The 20,249-nt window shown below is 33.3% G+C and overlaps 2 protein-coding genes across 2 annotated transcripts; one reads left to right on the top strand and one right to left on the bottom strand.

Annotated features, from left to right (window-relative positions):
• The first annotated feature begins 8,503 nt into the window (after nucleotides 1–8,503).
• On the top strand, nucleotides 8,504–15,530 carry LOC146934779 (actin-interacting protein 1-2-like). Its single transcript, XM_085706729.1, has 6 exons — nucleotides 8,504–8,973; nucleotides 9,537–9,698; nucleotides 11,483–11,669; nucleotides 12,814–13,236; nucleotides 14,023–14,430; nucleotides 14,700–15,530. The coding sequence occupies exons 1-6, from the start codon at nucleotides 8,576–8,578 to the stop codon at nucleotides 14,955–14,957; spliced, it is 1,836 nt and encodes a 611-aa protein (XP_085562855.1). The 5' UTR covers nucleotides 8,504–8,575; the 3' UTR covers nucleotides 14,958–15,530.
• A 43-nt stretch (nucleotides 15,531–15,573) lies between these two features.
• LOC146934778 (alpha-dioxygenase 2-like) lies at nucleotides 15,574–19,229 on the bottom strand. Its single transcript, XM_085706728.1, has 10 exons — nucleotides 18,989–19,229; nucleotides 18,603–18,863; nucleotides 18,364–18,513; nucleotides 17,902–18,035; nucleotides 17,356–17,569; nucleotides 17,102–17,247; nucleotides 16,772–16,999; nucleotides 16,416–16,618; nucleotides 16,081–16,324; nucleotides 15,574–15,990 (listed from the first exon to the last, which is right to left on the bottom strand). Exons 1-10 carry the CDS (start codon nucleotides 19,169–19,171, stop codon nucleotides 15,774–15,776), a joined length of 1,980 nt encoding a protein of 659 aa, XP_085562854.1. The 5' UTR covers nucleotides 19,172–19,229; the 3' UTR covers nucleotides 15,574–15,773.
• Between the last annotated feature and the right edge of the window lie 1,020 nt (nucleotides 19,230–20,249).

Raw genomic sequence — 20,249 nt, 5'->3', positions numbered from 1 at the left:
TGTATACATTAGTCTTAACTAGTATACCGACCCGTGCGCCGCACGGGTCTTATAAGCTTTATGATTCTATTATGCATCTTATGATAACTAAATTGAGCGTGGACATAATGTAAGTCATTTGAAAACATAGTAATCGAAATAGTACTTATTACACAATTAAGTGTTTAGTTTAAAACAACATACATCATATCTATTAATGTCACACGTTTCGAAACACTTCTTCGTATACGACGTTAGACGTCTCATCGATATCTTTACCATCTTCATCCGTTATCAATATCTTCAGCCCTTCTCTAGACGTAACTCTAGACACAACCACATATAATTGTCCATGTGAAAAGATAGGCGTTGTGAGGCAGGCACCAACATGTCCTAGTGATTGCCCCTAGCTCTTGTACTTTGTCACCAATTTTACTTCCTGATATTATCTTCCCCTCTAGCACAAATTTTCCCATTTTAGTGATAATCAATCTTGTACCATTATGCAACCCATATTGTGTATCTAAATTCCTTAGGAGCATGACACACCAATTTTTAGCTTTAATCTTGTATCCAGCCTTGTGACCCCACATATTCTAATATGGAAAGTATAATAGAGGGGCATTAATGGTTACGTGTGCAACATAACACCATTCCCATGTAATTTTCAATGAAAAATCATTAAATCAACATGCCAGTTATGTAATTCTGCTCAAATAACGTGAAATAAAAAATTCCACCCACATATATTCCACCACCAATTTTCCAAAACATACATTAAACCATGAACATTGTCATCATATACAGAAATTATTGTTAAACATATATGATTGGCAGAGTAGTTCTTTATGGAGAATTCAATTTTAAAATATTTTTTATCGTAAAATATTTTCCCATCATTCAAATTCACAATTATATCTATTTGCTTACCCTTTTATATGAAAACGCATACAATAGTTATGGATGAAATATCACTGCTACATTCACAATCTTCAGGATTTTATGCATTCCTACTATACAATAGGGATAAGTCACGACAATTTAATTGCTCAAAAAAAAAAAGTCATGACAATTTAAGTTGCTAAATAATATAAGCGTTTTTTAACAAAAAAGTTTTTGGTTGAACGACAATATATACTTAGTATGAAGATAATCTGATATGGGTCGAGTGTTACTTAGTTTTTTTTTTAAACTGCCATGAATATACCAATATAGAACCCTGCAATACACATTGTAACCTTTAAATTTAATTAGTTCACTTGTGATAAATACTTCCAACAATTCGTTTGCAATGGTTTCGTATGGAACTTGCACTGTATTCCGTATGTGAACATTTATATTTAAGAAACATTCCCACATTTGTGCAACTCTACTCAAATAAATGCAAACACAGTGATATAAAGAGCTGAATTTCTTTCATTTAAAATTGCATAAACTGCATTGCAAATAAAGGAAGTCTGGAAAATTGGCAGAAACAAAACAAATGCCCCATTACATGATGTGAGCATCAGGCCATGAAATATTAAACTTAAACTGTCAAACTGAAAGTACTTAACAAAAGATAACAGGAAATGGGGACAAAATAAGAACTAAGACACTTGCAAATCCATAATCAACTACAATTCAAGCCATGGAAATACTGCCTAATTGACAATGGCTGAAACATAAATAGTCTCATTGCTTCCAGCCACCGGTGCACCAATTCTCAGCCGAACACCTTCGTAAAGATTGCAAGCCTCCACAAAACGCTTCCACTGTCCTCCTATCTTGCAGTGGTCGTACGGAGTAGTACCAAATATATGATGCAAGCCCAGGTATTTCCACAGTCATCCACAACATCGACAGTGGTTCTTGCTTGGTCCAGAATCTCAGCACAGCTCTCTCTATTACAGTAATCACAACGAAATAAAACATGTTAGGTCAACAGTATTGAAACATTAAGTAAAATTGAAAATAAAAAATCTCTACATATATACCAAAAACCCTGAAGTAACATCATATTCTGTCAATCTGTCAATCTTTTCACAAAACCTTAAACAAAACCATACACTTCCAAAAACCCTGAAGTAACATCATATTCTGTCAATCTGTCAATCTTTTCACAAAACCTTAAACAAAACCATACACTTCATTTCATAAGGGATTTTAGCAATAACATATGGGTGCCATAACTCATAAAAGTTTGAACGAAAAAAAAAAACAAAGGCAGGATCTTAGGTCAACACGTTCCAATACAAAGATAAACGATAAAGATAACAGCGACGGCATCTTGAACACTAAAACCTGCTTTATTCCTTACCTCCACCGAGCAGTGAGAGTTGACTATGATGGCAACAACAACTGAAACGACAAAGATAACAACGACGGTGACAACATCGACGACGATGGTCGACAAATACAGTAACTTTGACGTGGGGAGAAACCGATGATAGTTATACAGTTGCGGTTGACAGCAAGGACTCAATGTTGGGTCAGCCATGGCAGGGACTTAAAACACAACCAGGAGTATCGAATGGAACTTTTTGAAAAAACTCAACATTACGGCCAGCCATTGTACAGTTTGAGCAAGATGACTAATGATAGAATCTTGCATCTATATTTATACAGGAGGAATATGTTAGATGAATGAGTTAATCTACGTGGGAAATAGAGGAGCAACTTTTGTGGTTTTCTAAATTGAAGTCCAATGGCCCTTATTTAATTTTGTTCGGTTATCAAGCAAGAGAAACTTTGAAAAAAAAATGCATGGAAAACAGAAGGGTTATAAACAGCACGGTAAACAAAAATTATTTGAAAATTGACCAACGAAATTCAAAAGGGAGGGAAATTTCTTAGGTTTTAGTTAAGCTAGTAATTAAAGCAAGATTATTAGAGGGAAAAATTAGGTTTAGAGGTTGCAAGACCTAATAAACTTTTAGAGTAAGGGATTCATCTTATTAAATGATGTGACTAAATTTTTATTTTATTATTCGTGTATATCTAAATATTTTTTTATTTGAAGTCGTGCTCTTGTAATATTTTCTCATTCCAACACAACAATTTTTTTTTTGTAGTGTTCCAATACAACAATTTAATAAGACATTCAAAGACGTAACATAGTGCTTAGAAAGACCAGCCATAGCCCATAGAGATGGTTATACACACACTCATACACACTATAGAATGGTGAGCTCTGTTGGAGTTTCCAATATTGATGCTAGCACCCACGACACTACGGTGGAGGAGGAGGACACCTTCCAACGCAGCAAAACGGGGGGACGAGAGAGAGCTCGTGGAGAAAAAGAAGCTAGTTCTAACAAGGACAAACTACTAAACAAAGAAAAAAATTAGGATAGCAACAAAAATTGTGATGATGTTATTCGATTAGATGGTCAACACCTTGAAAGATGACTCTTATCTTATGGGGAGAGAAGCATCAATTTCAAGGTCCTGGAATAGCTTGAAACGGAGGTGGACCAAAAATGGTGGCCTTACTTCAGTTGATATGGTAGAAGGGGTATTTACATGCGCTTCACTTTCTGCGAACGTAAGTGCAGGCTTGCATTCCCTAGACATATGTGTCAAATTTCTGACTGAAAATGTTATGAATTAAAATGAAACAGCCAATAACAACTGCTGCACTAAAAGAAGCATTCCTGTACTGAAGTTAGGAGGGGGTTGAACATACCTTGTTATATGGGACATCTGAGTTATTCATTTTGTCAAAAAGAATATACTCCCTCCGTCTCACAATATTAGTCGTTTAAGGTTTGTGCACGGTTATTAAGGAAATGATTAATTGTGTTGATTTCAATGGTAAAATTAGTAACATTTACTAAAACATCCTTATTAATTGTAGTTAGTGGAAGGTTTGTGCACGGTTATTAAGGAAATGATTAATTGTGTTGATTTCAATGGTAAAATTAGTAACATTTACTAAAACATCCTTATTAATTGTAGTTAGTGGAATAGTTAAGTTGGATGAAATTCAATAAATAAGGGTATAATAATGGAAAAAAGTAATAAATGCTGCATTGATATTATAAAGTGACAATTATTTTGAGAAAAAGAAAAAATGTTAAAGAGACAATAATTGTGAGACAGAGGGAGTAAAGGTTATACGTTCCACTAAAGCAAGCCAAATTTGGTATTGATACCAAAATCAACAAATAACTAATTTCTAAGTCTAAATTGAATAATAATAATAATAATAATAATAATGATGATAGTTTATTGGCCACATCGCATACAAGGTCGGTCACTAGGAACATGCCTCACATTTATTTTAAAAAAGAAACTTTTGGTTGAATCAAATTAGAAAACCAACATGCTGAATCTCTGAATCATGATATATCCTGTAGCATTGCAACTCTATCACCATGCAAACAGTGACAATATATAAAGATGTCTTCAGGTGTTAAAACTGCCTTACTATTAGCCTCAGATTTGGCTACTATAAGGGAACTAACACATGCATGAACAAAATGCTTCTGTACCAGTCAATGAACTAACACATGAACAATATCAGACAAAGTTCTATATTGATATTGTTATTCTTTTCTAAAATCACTTACTTTTTTAAATCATTAGATCTAGATGAACTCTAAATATGGACGAATCTTTCAATTAGAATGGTGGGTCAATTGCATAAAGGTTAGTAATGTACTCTCTCCCTTCCTAAATTATACTCCCTCCGATCCTTATTATAAGAAACAATTGACTTTTTTGGTTCATTGTATAAGTGATGTATTTAATCTATATTTACAATAAGATACATTAATTATTCTATGAACCTAAAAAGTCAATTTTTTCTTATAATAAGGACCGGAGGGAGTATGATTTTTTTTATCATTTCATATAAATTAAAAATTGTAATTAATGTTGTTTAGGAATGAGAAATTATGACATTTTACAAAACTTTTTTTCATTAATGGAATAAGAAAGATAAATTAAAAAATTGAAAAAAATAGTAATAAATAGTTGAAGGTATAATAAAAAAAATAGTATTAAATGTTTCATATTGAAAACGACTTGTAATTTGGGTCAATTTTTTTTCTTCCGAAACAACTTATAATTTGGACGGTAGTAGACTAAATTTAAATGAGTGAATATGTTTTTTCCTTCTTAAATTTGTATGCACGGGCCAATTGCATCTCCAAATTATTGAAATAGCCAATATATTCTTGGATCTCATGGATGTTAATCAATTTAGTTCCTCTATTAAATTTAGCGGTTAACAGTTTTGACGTGTCGTTGAGCATTGACGTGGAGTTCTAAGACAACTTTCACGTGTGCAAGAACGAATTTGATTGAAATATTTTGATCGTTATAAATTGTTACACAGTGTCTAATAAATTCTTAAATTATTCATTAAAAATCAAATTGATGCATAAATTATGTCACTTATTATTAATAATTGATAAAAAATTTAGAATTTAACCATAGATCATTAGATACAAAATATAGCATATCAAGACAACAAAGAAGGAATAAGAGACTGTGTACCTTTGAATTAGGTTGATGAAAAATAAACGTAGACAACCCCGACAACTATGAGAGGGATAACTACCCTCATTCCGTCTAGCTTTAGGTTTTCACCAATATTCAGAATAATTAACCGTCTAATGGGATGACGTTTAAATAGCTAAACGGCTGAGGGCAGGGACCTCTCATTGGGCTTATCTAAATGGTCCAACCCATCACGGTCCATTTAGTTACAAAAGCCCAATCACTCAAATTCATCATATAATTAGTGCTTAACACAATAGACCATAATTTATATTATGACACCGACTTACAATAATTGATTATTGTCAATCCATAATTGATTAATTAAATAATTAATCCAACAATCTCCCACTTGGATGACAATACTCAATTACTGAAAAAATAAAAAATTCACTTGTCATAAAGAATTTAAAATTTAAAATTACATGTATGGTCAAAGCAGTAATCATTCAAAAGAGAAGTAAGCTTTAATGCTGCAGAAATTGAATCCGATAGGGAAAACAAATCATACAGATCAAAGACTCACTTTTCTAACAAATGATGAATCTATAGTGACACGTTTGAATTAAAAAGAATATGTCACTAAAGAATAGCCCAAGCATTTAAAAAATGCTATAACAAACTCCCACTAACCCAAAATAACATAGACTTGATCAAATCATTATGAGTTACAATACTCATATACATAAGTCTGTGGTTAGTGGTTCTGTCAATGAGTTTTCAATATTACAGAAGTCATATATCCACATAGGTACACGAATAGTAATTACTTATAGGGATAGCCTATTAAGAGTGTAATTACATATAGTCAAAATCAATAAATGTTCTACGACATTCAATTAATCCAAGTTTTACAAAAATGTGACTATGAAAATCCATAAAAGCAAAATAGGAAATTCAATAATCCCCAAATTGGATTAACATAGACACTTAGTTTAAAGAAAAAAAAATGTGGATTAATGTGGCCACTAGAATGTCAATAACAAAAGAACATTTATGATTATCTCAAATTATAAGTACCACAAGAACACAATATCATACTCGATAGGAGTATTGATATTATCCATTGGACTTACTATTTATGACCTCAAAAAATGTGGAATGTTGGTAAAACAGAAGCACAATGTATATTTGCATGCCAAGAAGTTATTGTGCATATTCCAACAAAATTGACTTAAGCATCCAATTATGATGCTCATTGAGATCGATAGAATTTTAACATATGTCTCAATATAATAGAATGAGACTAAAGTTTAAAGTCTCTTAAGCTATGCCATATTTTATAGTGTGCACAAGAGTATATGGCGATAACGACAATAATATTGTGTACACATTTCTCTTGATCTCACATATATATATAAACAAGAGTGAGATTTCTCATTTGAGCTCATAATATATAATATTGTGTACACACTCCCACTGATCCCACATATATATAAACAAGAGTAAGTGGGATTCTCATTAGTGATCACTGATACAAAATATTATAATAATGTAATATTCAACAATGGGATACTCAATTAATAGTGCAAGATTATCAACATAAGTGGTTATATAATTTTAGCCAATAGAGTTTCATGAACTCAACCACATATTTTGCACATGAGCATAGCAGAATTATTAACACAAGTGGTAACTCAAGAATAATATGAAACCCCATAAATACATATTTTATCAATGGCAGATATTATCAAGAATTGGGTTTCGTAGTTAACCACATATTCTGCATTTAGAATTAAGGAGAACGTAAATTTTCATTTAAGAATTTTATAACACAAGATCTCCTTTTCACAATTAAAATTCCACAGAATTTTATAAACATAGTAACCGTTATATGACAGAGTATGATGATTAAAAATTTATCATCATATGAGGGAGATGAGTCTCTAAAAATAGGATATAAGACTCTGTTCACAATTTTAATAACTCACTCAAAACTCAAATGCTACAATTTATACTTACACAAATTTGAGAAACAATTAGGTTACAAGCAGCGGAAATACACAAGACTTATATTTTATTATTATTGAGGATATAAGAGAAAATAGTTATAAGCTTCCATAAGTATTAAAGAATAGCAATAGCATAACTAATATCCTCAATATAAGTCTTTACAAAAATTTCATATCTAAAAATATGAAAACAAATAAATATATTTGTTTATGAGATATAGTTAGTTGACATGTAGATTTTTTCTCACTTGTTGAAGAATGATATTTTCTCCACTTGATGGAGAATGATAGTTAAACTATCTTACCCACAAAAGGATGATTATGTTAAGTAATGTCATACCGATAGGGTATGTCCATCACGTTACACAATACATAGCAATGATTCTCCCACTTGATAGAGAATAGACAATGATAGTTGAATTAAAAAGTTTGAAAGATATTTTAAATAAAATATTCAACTATTTCTCTATCACAAAATGATATGTTAAGTAACGTCACACCGATAGGGTATGTCCGTTACTCACATAACAAAGGGATAGTAGCAATCCAGAATATTTATATATATAGATATATAAAATCACATATAGTTAGAAATTTAATTCAAAATATAATAATATTGGATTGCAAAATTTATACAATTTTCTACATGTCTTTTAACAAAATAACTTACTTATATTAATCTCATTCAAGGATCTTAAGGATAATAAGTAAGAACTATATCATCACAATGTAACATTCTTATGTCTTACAAAAAAAAAGGCGCCTTTTTTTTGTAACAGCCCAGGTGGGTCCCGCACCTATTAGTGGGGCCGTCCCACTACCCCGGCACTGTCACTCACAAGCTTAATCACTACCCCCTCCTCTAGTAGTGTTTTTGCTTCCCGTGGGAATCGAACCTAGTACCTGGGGATAAGTACTACTTCAATGCATTCCCACTACCAATTGAGCTAGCCTAATTTATTTATCCTTTTTTAACTGAGAGTAAGAGGAGCTAGTAGTAGATATTTGTGAGCGAAAGTGGGCGTTACTTGTCGTTGATTGAAAAAGCAAAAGCTTTTTGAGTGAGTCAAAAGTCATCATCGTTTTATTCATATTCATATTCTCTTCTGTTCTGCCATCACCGTCATCATCGTGCACTGCATTTTCTATCTTTCAAGATGAGCTCGGTGGAGTTGACGGAGACTTACGCCTGCACGCCTTCAACAGAACGTGGCCGTGGTATTCTCATCTCCGGCGACTCCAAATCCAACACCATCACCTACACCAATGCCAGATCGGTTATCATGATGAATCTCCATAACCCCCTTCATGTCTCCGTCTATGGCGAACATGCTTACCCTGCCACCGTCGCTCGATTTTCACCCAACGGTGAATGGGTTGCATCTGCTGACGTGTCAGGTACCGTGAGGATCTGGGGAACTCGCAATGAATTCGTTTTGAAGAAGGAGTTTCGTGTTCTTTCTGGAAGGATCGATGATCTTCAGTGGTCTCCTGATGGTATCAGAATTGTCGCTTCTGGTGAAGCTAAAGGAAACTCCTTTGTTCGCGCTTTTATGTATGACACTATTTCCTTTCTTTTCTTTTCTTTCAAACTATTTTGACTTCACTTTACTATATTTATATAGGATAGGATATGATTCATCTCTCTTACATTACACTTACACATTTCTAATTTATTGCTTTCATTTACAACTAATCATGGCTATGTCATTCTTTGGACTTTGGATAAACAGCTTACTATAATTTACAGCTTATAGCTTATAGCATAAGCGCCTATCATGTATAAACACTTATTTTAACATATTTTCATAACAAACTGTTTTTGTATAAGTTATAAGTTGTTTTCATAAGTTATCCTGGACAGCTTATAAAAATAACCTGAAAATAGTTTATCTAGATGTTATAACTTGTTTTTATAGGTTCTCTGAAACAGTCTCTCAAGTGTTAATGTCAGTAGATAAGCTCAAATAAGCCAATCCAAACATTCCCTATATCTGATTTTGATGCTTTTGCTGTGTATGTTTGAGTGAATATTTTTTGGCTTTTCTTTTGATCAGACTCTATATCGTACTTCTTTAGTTGGTGATATTTACTGTGATCAATTTCTGCAATGGATAGGTGGGATTCTGGGACTAATGTTGGTGAATTTGATGGCCACTCAAGACGAGTTTTGAGTTGTGCTTATAAACCTACAAGGCCTTTTCGCATTGTCACCTGTGGAGAGGATTTTCTTGTCAACTTTTATGAAGGACCTCCCTTTAGATTTAAGCAATCTCGCAGGTATGGTGTGAGAAACTCAATGGCGGTGCAGTCTTTTATTCTATAATATGTTTGTTTGTCTTCTGCTCTCTTTAGACATTGATCAATTTTGTTGAACTGATTCTATTTTTCTCTTTCTACCGACTTATATAAGTTTCTCTCCATGCATTTTTGTGAAGGGAAAATTCTACTTTTGAGCAACTGAAAGAAAGACATTCCCTTGCATGTCCTTAAAAATATGTGTCTAATTAAAATCGTGAAACCCAAAATTTTGCATATTGCCATATACTTTTTATGTTTTATCCTTCTATAAAGAAAAATGTCTTAATTGATGAATTTTCAAAACATTGGTTGTTTGAGTTTATTGGAGTGGAGATGCGCTGTTGATGTAAATTAACCAACACAACATCTAATGAGAACTCATCATATTGCCACGTAAGCTCACTTTGCTACCACATTTTAAAAATATCCGCAAATACTGAATTCTCATTAGACGTTAGGGTAAAACTGGGTTTCAATGACATTGCATGTCCCCTTTTCTCTTTACTAGATCGTCTACCTATGCTGCCGCACGGGTCATATACATTTTTAAAAGTAGATATATGCAATATTACCTATCTATAATTTATAAAACCAATAACTTTTTTTTTTTATAAAACCAACAACTTAGTTGATTTAATTGATCCTTCAAAACAAATGTGCAAATCTATATAAAATATGGTTGAAAATGAGACATTTCCACAGATTTTGTAATATATCAAGAAAAAAATTAGAATTGGCCAAAGATCAATATTCTCATTTATTTTATAGCAAGGCCAACTTTATGTATGATTCAAGTTGATTGATTTGTTTTTGATGATGTATTCGTTTATCATTGATCATCTATTGCACTAACATGATGTTAGTGTTTATAAAATTATTTTTTAAAAAACATGGATCCTTCTTGTATCGTTACGGATGACAAAGTTATAAGCCATAAAACTAACTGATTAATTTAAGATCCAAGTGAGCATAATCTAAAAATAAAGAACCAAAGTATCCATGAATCATTCATTCAAATCAATAGTAATACATGAAGACAAATCCCAGTTCAAGACATACACATATAACAAAAGACACACACATAGGACCTGGTACACTCCATATAACAAAAGACCACACTACACTATCAATGTTATAAATAAAATAGAATTTCTCCCAACTGCTGTAGCACCAATTTTGATTTTTGAAGTGTGCAGTAGTGTTTCTAACCCCCTCCAATTTCATGGTGCAATTCAGGGCTTTTCAACGAATACATTAGTGCATTTCCATACATGTCCCGTGTCATCAGTAAAGTAAAAATTCCTTGTGTCCTTTGAAAGAATCAACTCCAAATAACGATCATAAGTTAGCGTCTGTGATGAAGGAAATACAAAAATACTAACCGGTTAGAATATCATAGATGCACAGTAATATTTGTTTGATATAGATGATGATTTTCAAATTAATTAATACCAGAAAATCCGATTGTACATCATCCTCACTTAAAATTAATTAATACCAGAAAATCCGATTGTACATCATTGCGACGTAAGCTCACTTTGCTACCACATTTTAAAAATATCTTCAAATACTGAATTCTCATTAGACGTCAGGGTAAAACTGGGTTTCAATGACATTGCATGTCCCCTTTTCTCTTTATGTTTAAAGATAGTGTAATTTCTTTTCATATTCCTCTGTTTTGGTTTGTTCTTATCTTTGATCTTCTCTGCTTATTACATTCGTCTGATAAATGACTGATATCACGATAATTTGTTTATGTATAGGGATCATTCAAATTTTGTCAATTGTGTGAGATATTCTCCAGATGGCAGTAAATTTGTAACCGTTAGTTCTGACAAAAAGGGTATCATATTCGATGGAAAGACTGGAGAGAAGATCGGGGAGTTGTCTTCTGAAGGTGGCCATACTGGCAGTATTTATGCTGTTAGCTGGAGTCCTGATGGAAAACAAGTAAGCTAACTTTTGAGTATTTTTTATTGATTATGGCAGGTCTGGTCATATACTGATCCCATTTTCACGTATTTGTCTCTCTCCATCTCCTTTTCAATCTATATGATGTTGATCACTTAACTTGCTTTTCTTTTAGAAGTTAACATACAACTATAAACTAAGAAATATGTGGTAAAGTAAAAGGCATGTCGTAATAACTTGTGTCATATAAATTATAAATACTTCACTGCAGTCACATTTTGAATGCAAACTATGGTGCATAGAAGTTATTCAAGCTAAGGGGTAGGAATTTGAAGAAAAAGAATCTGTATTTAGTTCTCTTGATTTTTTTTCTTGATAAGCGTGTTTAGTTCTCTTGCTAGCCTGACTTATATTCACTTTTCTATTATATTGCTCTCATTTTAACTTGTAGGTTATGGTTTGTTTGTTATCTGGTCTTTTGGGAAAGTTCCTTCAAGTCTAGACAATTTTTTGTTAACATTGATTTTAGACCTATTTGAAATTTTAAAATCAATAGAAATTTGCACTTTTAGTTGTTGAACATGCATGTCTTGATTGCTAGTTTACTGAGATTTTTGGCACAACAGTCTAAGGCTTTGTTTTGGAGTTTGGAGGAAAACAGTGGGAGGGGAGGAAAGAAAAGGTAGGAGAAGTCTTCACTTTTTTTGGGAGAATGTTTTTGAAGGGATTAAGATGAAAATATTTGTGAATAAGAATTTTGTTTTGAGAAAATTTATATAGAGAATAAATAGATTTGAAAGTTTATTCGAAATTTTCCAAAGCCCTCCGTGAATGTACTTTTGGATTTCCCATATATTGGAGAGTTTTAGTCCAATGTAGAATAATAAATCTCATTCAAGGTGGGGGAACTACTCAGCCTTTCCCTTCCCTTTACTCCTCCTTTATCTTCAGAGCCCTCCCCTCCCCTCCCTCCAAACTCTCAAACAAAACCTAAATGTTCGATATACTTTGTACAGTTCAATTAGCAAAGTTCTTGTGCATGTTAACTTTTGAGCTTGCTGTTAAACTGTTGTATTTGTTGAATTGATATTTTCCCCCTTTGCTATACTAGTCATTTCTGTGTAAGTCTCTTTACTTTCTTCCCTGTTAGACATCTGATCTTCAGTTGTAATGTTATCGTTAGGTGCTGACTGTATCTGCTGACAAGTCTGCAAAAGTATGGGACATATCTGAGGATAACATTGGGAAGGTGAAGAAAACATTGATTTGTTCTGCCTCTGGTGGAGTTGAAGACATGCTTGTAGGGTGCCTGTGGTTGAACGATTATCTTGTCACTGTTTCTCTTGGTGGGACAATATCAATTTTTTCTGCAAGTGATCTTGATAAAGCCCTGGCATCGTTTTCAGGACATATGAAAAATGTTTCCTCCTTAACCATTCTCAGAAGTAACCCTAGAGTGCTCCTGTCTTGTAGTTATGATGGCTTAATAGTTAAGTGGATTCAAGGGATTGGATATAGCGGTAAATTACAAAGGAAGGAAAATTCTCAAATCAAATCCTTAGCAGCTGCAGAAGAAGAGATTGTTATGTCTGGTTTTGATAATAAGGTGAGTGTTTTGCTTATACTCTTTGACGGATATCAGATAATCATTATATTATGTTTTTTTCATTTTCCATTTTCTCCAATTTGATTTGGATAAACAAATCAGCCTTGCTTGTCGTTTGCATTTAATTAGTATACTTTTTATGGGATGAAATAAATCATTTTCTCGGTGTTATCTATTTAAGTATATTGGTCGTAAATTTCCTAGAAATCTCCATGAAGCACTTGGCTAGTGCAGACCCATTAAATAAGCAGTAGTAATTGTTTTACAAGATACTTATAGATCTAATTTATATGCTTTGTTAGTTCACACGAGACAATTTCTGATTGGTTGACTGTAAAAAATTTACACCAACAGAGTATCGAAATTAAATTTTAAACTTACTCTGTTCTTTATTTAAATTCTCGCTATTAATATGTACACATTCATTACTAGATCAGTTTGGTCCAAAAACTAATATTGTTGTGACTTTCGTTTTGTGCCCAAAAATTAATTTCATTTGACCAATTAATACGGAACATTTCTCTCTATACGGGTTATAATCAGCTCACTAAGTGACAAATTAACAACTACCTTCTTAGTCCCAAGATATTATAAGTTAGCAATTGAGGTTTTGATGCATGTCTTGATATTACGTGGAAAGAATGTTTATTTTTCACTGATCAGTTTCTTGATATTTAGCAATTAGTGTGCGGGACAAATTTCATGGCATCTGCTTATTCGAAAATCGTTTATAACTAATGGCTTCTTCCTCTTACTCCTTCATTTCCTTTCTCTTCTGACAACCAGTTAAGGCGGGTTTCTTTACATGGGGATCAGTGCGGAGATGCTGAAGCCGTTGATATCGGAAGTCAACCAAAGGATTTTAGTGTTGCACTTTCGTCTCCTGAACTTGCTCTAGTTTCAATTGATTCAGGAGTTGTCATGCTGCGTGGCACAAAAGTTGTGTCAATCATTAATCTTGGATTTACTGTTACGGCATCTGTTGTCTCGTCTGATGGAAGTGAAGCCATTATTGGTGGTCAGGATGGTAAACTGCACATATATTCTATTTCTGGTGATACACTTGTTGAAGAGGCTGTCCTTGAGAAACATAGGGGTGCTATTAGTGTCATACGGTATTCTCCAGATTTTTCAATGTTTGCATCAGGGGATGTTAATCGAGAAGCTGTTGTTTGGGACCGTGCCTCCCGAGATGTGAGTACTAGTACTACTTTTGAACCGGTTTTGTTCAAGAACATTTTTTTTTTTTGTTTCTATTATCGCTTTTTTTTTTGTAACAAACAGGAAACAAAGTGAAAACACGGACCCAGTTTTGCAATTAAAATGAAAAGGGAACATTTTTTCAAACCAAGCTGACCTTTAAATAACGAAAGTATTATGTTTAATGCTTTCTATCTGTAATGCGTTTAACTGCTTATTGTGCTTTTAAATGTAAATCTTTTTTTATATATGTTATTGTGCAGGTGAAGCTCAAGAACATGCTGTACCATACTGCACGGATAAATTGTCTTGCTTGGTCCCCTGATAGCAGTAGGATTGCTACAGGATCACTCGACATGTGTGTTATTATATATGAGATTGACCAACCTGTGGCTAATAGAAATACCATAAAGGGTGCTCACTTAGGTGGGGTTTATGGGTTAGTATTCACTGATGAATATAGTTTGGTTAGCTCAGGCGAGGATGCTTTTATCCGTGTCTGGAAGATAACCCCTCCGTGAAGATCAAGTTGTAAAGGGAAAGTGGGAAGCATTTGTTGAATTTCAAATTTATTGTTCCTATACAATGCTTCCAAAAGTCAAAACTGATGAAGAGGGTTGTGCTTATCACCCCAAGTTAGAGAGGGGATGTTTCCTAAAAGACAAGTGAGCTTTTGCTGATTATTTGTTTGTTCATATATCACAAAGACGACTTTTGCGACTTGCAAGCTTCTGTTTGGTATTCACTCTTGATTGTGCGATATGAAGGCCATTTTTCTTGTTGTGAGTAGTTTTTGAGTTTCAAAATGTAGACTACTATGGCGCTACAGTATACAATCATTTTATTTGTATGCCAGAGTTGTCAAAAGAATTTTTCCAAGTACATTACAGGGAATCAATGAGTATCAATCAAATCCCTGATGTTCTCATTTTGGTTTTCGCCAGATTGATATAACTGTTTGTAGCTAGCTGATTGCAGTTGTGCATGTTTGTTTGTTAATTTATTGAATCTTGTTTCCTACCAAAACTAAGTATAAATTTTATTTGGTATATGTGTACATTTTCACAATTAAATCATAGTACATGAATCCGTAAGTTTCAGAGTAACATGATAAATTTATATTTTGCACTTTTGAGGTATCAGAAAGAACGGCTTGAATTGTAACATAAACGTTTACATTGTAAAATGAAATACAGAGCAGTAACTATGCTCAAGTTATTAAAAGACAAATACGAACAAAACATTCTGAAAGTGGTTCTAAATCAATGGAAGAGTATGGGAGTAAAACTGTGACTTAGTTGCACAAGTGATTCTTAACCAAACAATTTTTGTGGGGCTTATCTCAAATATAGAGGTATGTATTTCTTAGGATTTGGCATTGAATCCCACACAGAGAATGCACTTGTGCTTGTCATCCAATTTTCAGTCATCTCAGGGAAGTGCCTGTCAATCACATCCTTCAAAGACTCTGTTTTGTTTACCCATTCAAAACCTTCGTTTGTGTATGTTTTGGAGTTGAAATTTGTTGTGAAGAAACGATCGGCTTCTAGCCTCCTAAACATCATAGTCACCACAGAAAACCATAAGATTCCAAGCCAAAATAATCAAATTTTATTTGCATACTATTTAGTGCTGAAAACTTACCTTGAAGCCATGATCACAAAGATAAAGAAAGCAGTCTCACTTATAGCAAACCCTTTGATCTTCTTCTCAGCATGGAGACCAACTATCAAGTCCAGCTTCTCAACATCATCATCATATACCTCTTTGAGAGCTTCAATAACCTCTTGATCATCTGTTAAATCTTCCCACTTACTAATTGGGATCATTAGCATGTTTCTTCTGAATTCATTATACCTTGCAACTCCCCTTTCTCTATCTCTATAAACTAATAGATAGAAGATTCATCATTTTAGAACAAGTTGATCATATAAAATTATTACAAAAGCATGCTTGCAAAAGGTACTGCACTGCACTACCTTCCATAGTAGCCATGTCAACTGGATCAGGTCTTTCTTCTCCATCAATATCATGTGCAATGAGGTTCCTTAGCCATGTTGGAAAGTTCCATAAAGTAACAGCACCACATGGTTGGTAGCCCATAGATACTAACATTTGCTCCATTCCTATTTTTGAAAGCCTGTTTTCCCCTTGTTTTCCTATCATTTCTGTCATTGGCACCCTAAATAACATATGCAATTATACTCGTTACCCTTCGCATTCAGAACCACACTATGAAAAAATGTTTTCATGTTAAAAGCAACTCAAAAGAAACATAAAAAATTCTTAACTCTTGGGTACAAAACTAGAATCAATGAGAGAGATAAGAGTATACTTTTCAAGTATTGAAGGGCATTTGTCTTCTCCTGTTGTAGGCTTGATGTTTCGAAGGACAAGCTCCTCAGGCAAGAGTGCATGCATCCTATAAACACTCGTGAACTCTTCAGTAAGCGAATATGGAACTCCATGATCTCTTGGCTCCTTAAGACCAACTAATCCACTAAGCTCGGGTCCCAAAATATTTCCAAATGAATCTTTGAATTTCTTCCCCAAAAATCCATACCTGCCAAAAGAAAATGAAAGTTTTACTTTAGCTGCATAGACAACTGTATTAATTAAAAAAAACAGCCTGTCTCCTTCAAAATATATCCATATGCAGACTTACCAGTTGATCCTCATGGATGCCAAAAGAGTATCAGTTTTTAAGAGTTCTACAGTCCAATCAATTGTATGGATTTTTGCAATGACTGCTGAAGTCACCAATCTTGCATACCTATAGAGTTGCTCATCATCAAAATCAGGATAGTGCTCCTGTAAGCAAAGAACACAAAAACGAGCATTAATTTCCGAGGCAAAAAATGAGTGCAGTGGCAGAAAATGGAGCCAAGTTATACAACAGATGAAAAGAATTTTACTTACTTTTAACATGTCACATACTGCATTGTGCTCTTTAATAAACAAAGCCTGCAGAAGGGAATAACCAGCCCATGAATTTCGAACATCACCGGATACGGGAATACCTTTCTCATCATGCTCAAGAAGCCCATCTTCTGAGATCTTCAGTTTTCCCTCTTTGAATGTCCTTACTCTGCTCATTCCCTTCTCATTGTTCCCATATATCACACTTCCATCCCTAATAATTCACATACCAAAAAACAATAGTAAACTCTAAATGTTCTTCCAATAATCCTGTTTGCTGAACTAAATCTTCTATCAGCAAAAAGCTATATGTTGAACCATCAAATTTAAAAGGTGGTTAAGATATAGATTTAATTGATTTAAATTGTCAGTGTAAAAACTAAAAAGGTTTTGCACGTGTATTCAATCAAATCTTGCTACTATGTCCCTTTGTTACATCAGTTCCTTAAATATCTTCACAAGTGTTTACATGGTGAGATATGATTGAATGCATATGTAAAACTGTTGTTTTACTGTGAAATAGTGCATACAAATTAAACTACTTACCACCAAGGAGTCCTAATGTTTTGGAAGCCAAACTTCATGTGTGAGGAGCCAGTTTGAAATTTCTTAGTCTTGAAAAATTTGAAAGTCTTTAGAGGACAGCCGCTTGAGTAACCATCAGGAGCACTGATTTCCACCTATTCCAAACATTATGCAAGAAATGCAATTGGCTTAGATCCAAATTACATTAAGGTTTTGGAGAATTGGTTGGCAAAATTAGTGTAAAATTTACATTCACTTCGCCATCGTGTCCCTTTGTTACATCAGTTCCTTAAAAACAATTATGTGAATTATACAGCTATGTATGTTTAGATTCGGGTAATATATAAAAGCACAAACAAAAATGTTTACAGATAATATTATATAATACAATGAAATGATATTCATTAAAATAATATCAACATTTTCCTATATTCTCGTTTAACATAGATTGTGACAGTCATATATAATTAATAAATATTGGACCTGTTCAGTGTCCTCTAAATGATCAATCCAATCATGAATCATGAACTGTATCCATGAACAAGCTATCATGTTGAATTGCTTCCCTGTGTCTATGAAGCTCTTTCTTGCTAGAAGCTTCGAGGCCACCAGTGCAGGGTGAGGGTCTAACAGCTGCACGTATATAATAATATACATGATCAATTGATAATAATATGACATCAAAATAAAAAAAAGATAAAAGAATTAAATGGCTTGGTTACCCCATAATTTAAAGTCGTCGGAGGCATATTCCGGCCGATGATAGTTCCCTGACTACCGATCAAGTGATCGTCGGGGTGGTTGCACGTGCCTGCCGGAGTACGATATGCATAGTGTTGTGTATCATAATTGTTGCCACTCACTCCTCCAACATGCAACAGATTGTAACGAAAGTGTAAGTGTCTCCTAATTCCCAAGTATATTGCCCCCAACAACACTGGAAGCTTATGCCACAGCACAATTTTGTCCACAAAATGTATCACCTACATAAATTCAATATTATCATCATATCATAATAATGAAACAATCACTATATATTATTTTACGATTGATTAATTAGCTTTAAACTTAAATAAAATGTTTGAACTCAAATTACAAAAACACTAACATAGAAAAGTATGGTATCAAAGAGGGTCATTTTGGCCACAAGAGGTTGGAGACCAGGGTGAATGAAGGGTGTAGAGAAAAGAGAAGGTGCCATGAAATTTCTTTCAAAAGATTTTTGTCTCAGTTTTAACACAGGCAGGCAATTGTAAGAGATGTTTTCTAGTGTTTTGTCTTTTTTGTTCATTCACCAAAATGATTGGTAATTTATAGTGGTTTTCAGTTACGATTGGTCTTTGAATGATAATGTTATTGCCAACTATGACCTTTATCATATCATTGAATTCAATCGGTGCATTTAATTTTTTTTTTAGGGAATCGATGCATTTAATTGTTTCACATATATTAATTTGGTAAAATTCTTTTAAGGAATTATTTTTTTAACGATTTTAAGGAATTTGTTATTTTAAAAAAGCTTTTAAGGAATTTTGTTAAAATAATTAATTTATAAATATCAAATAGTAACATTTTAAAGATAAATTTATATTAATTAATTTTGTATTAACAAAAAAAAACTAATTTCAACAGATTACCATTTTTACGATTTTAAATAAATTACCTTTGTGAAATCAATCATCAATCATCTTTAATGTTATCTTAGATGTGCAAACATAAGTAATAGTATATTTCCTTAAAAAAAATTAGTAGTATATATCTCTTAATGTCATTTTCTTTCAAAAAAAAAATCTCTTAATGTCATTTGCCAAAACAAAATCTCTTAATATCGTAAAAAAATAAAATTATTCAAAGAAAATTAATCCTCTATATATAGATGATCATAGTGCAACAGGTTGGATAAGATGGCAAGGAGTTTCCTTTGGGAGGGGTGATGGGCTCTCTCGAACTTGGAATCATGTTAACTGGAATATGGTTACAACCCCTAAACGCTTTGGCGGCCTAGGTATTCGTGAAGCTAGACTTACTAATTTAGCTCTGCTTGGTAAGTTAGTGTGGATCATGCTTTATAATAAAGATAAATTGTGGGTGCAAGTTCTTTCCCATAAATACATGGGAAACACATCTTTGTGGATGAATAAGAAACATAATAAACCATCAATTACTTGGAGCGGCATTCAACATGCCATTACAAATTTTGCTGCAGGATATAGTTTTCGTGTAGGCTCCGGAGACTCATCAATTTGGAATATTGACTGGACACAACTCGGTCCCCTCTATCAATTGGTCCCTTTTGTTAACATTAGTGATTCAATTATGTGTTTGAAGGATGTGTGGGAGGATGGTAGGTGGAACTTGCAAGGACTTGT

This window comes from Medicago sativa, chromosome 4 (genome assembly GCF_051527215.1).
Source record: "Medicago sativa cultivar Bolivia chromosome 4, Bolivia_mono, whole genome shotgun sequence".
In the NCBI taxonomy this organism is placed as follows: domain Eukaryota; kingdom Viridiplantae; phylum Streptophyta; class Magnoliopsida; order Fabales; family Fabaceae; genus Medicago; species Medicago sativa.
Note: the sequence above shows the minus strand (reverse complement) of the source record. Positions and strands in the feature narration are given on the sequence as shown.

Coding starts and splice junctions, on each gene's coding strand:
- LOC146934779 (XM_085706729.1), top strand. CDS start 8,576: ATGAGCTCGGTGGAGTTGACGGAGACTTACGCCTGCACGCCTTCAACA. Junction 8,974..9,536: donor TCCTTTGTTCGCGCTTTTAT/GTATGACACTAT, acceptor TGCAATGGATAG/GTGGGATTCTGGGACTAATG. Junction 14,431..14,699: donor GGGACCGTGCCTCCCGAGAT/GTGAGTACTAGT, acceptor GTTATTGTGCAG/GTGAAGCTCAAGAACATGCT.
- LOC146934778 (XM_085706728.1), bottom strand. CDS start 19,171: ATGAACAAAAAAGACAAAACACTAGAAAACATCTCTTACAATTGCCTG. Junction 17,570..17,901: donor AACATTAGGACTCCTTGGTG/GTAAGTAGTTTA, acceptor GTGAATTATTAG/GGATGGAAGTGTGATATATG. Junction 16,325..16,415: donor TGACATGGCTACTATGGAAG/GTAGTGCAGTGC, acceptor TCTATCTATTAG/TTTATAGAGATAGAGAAAGG.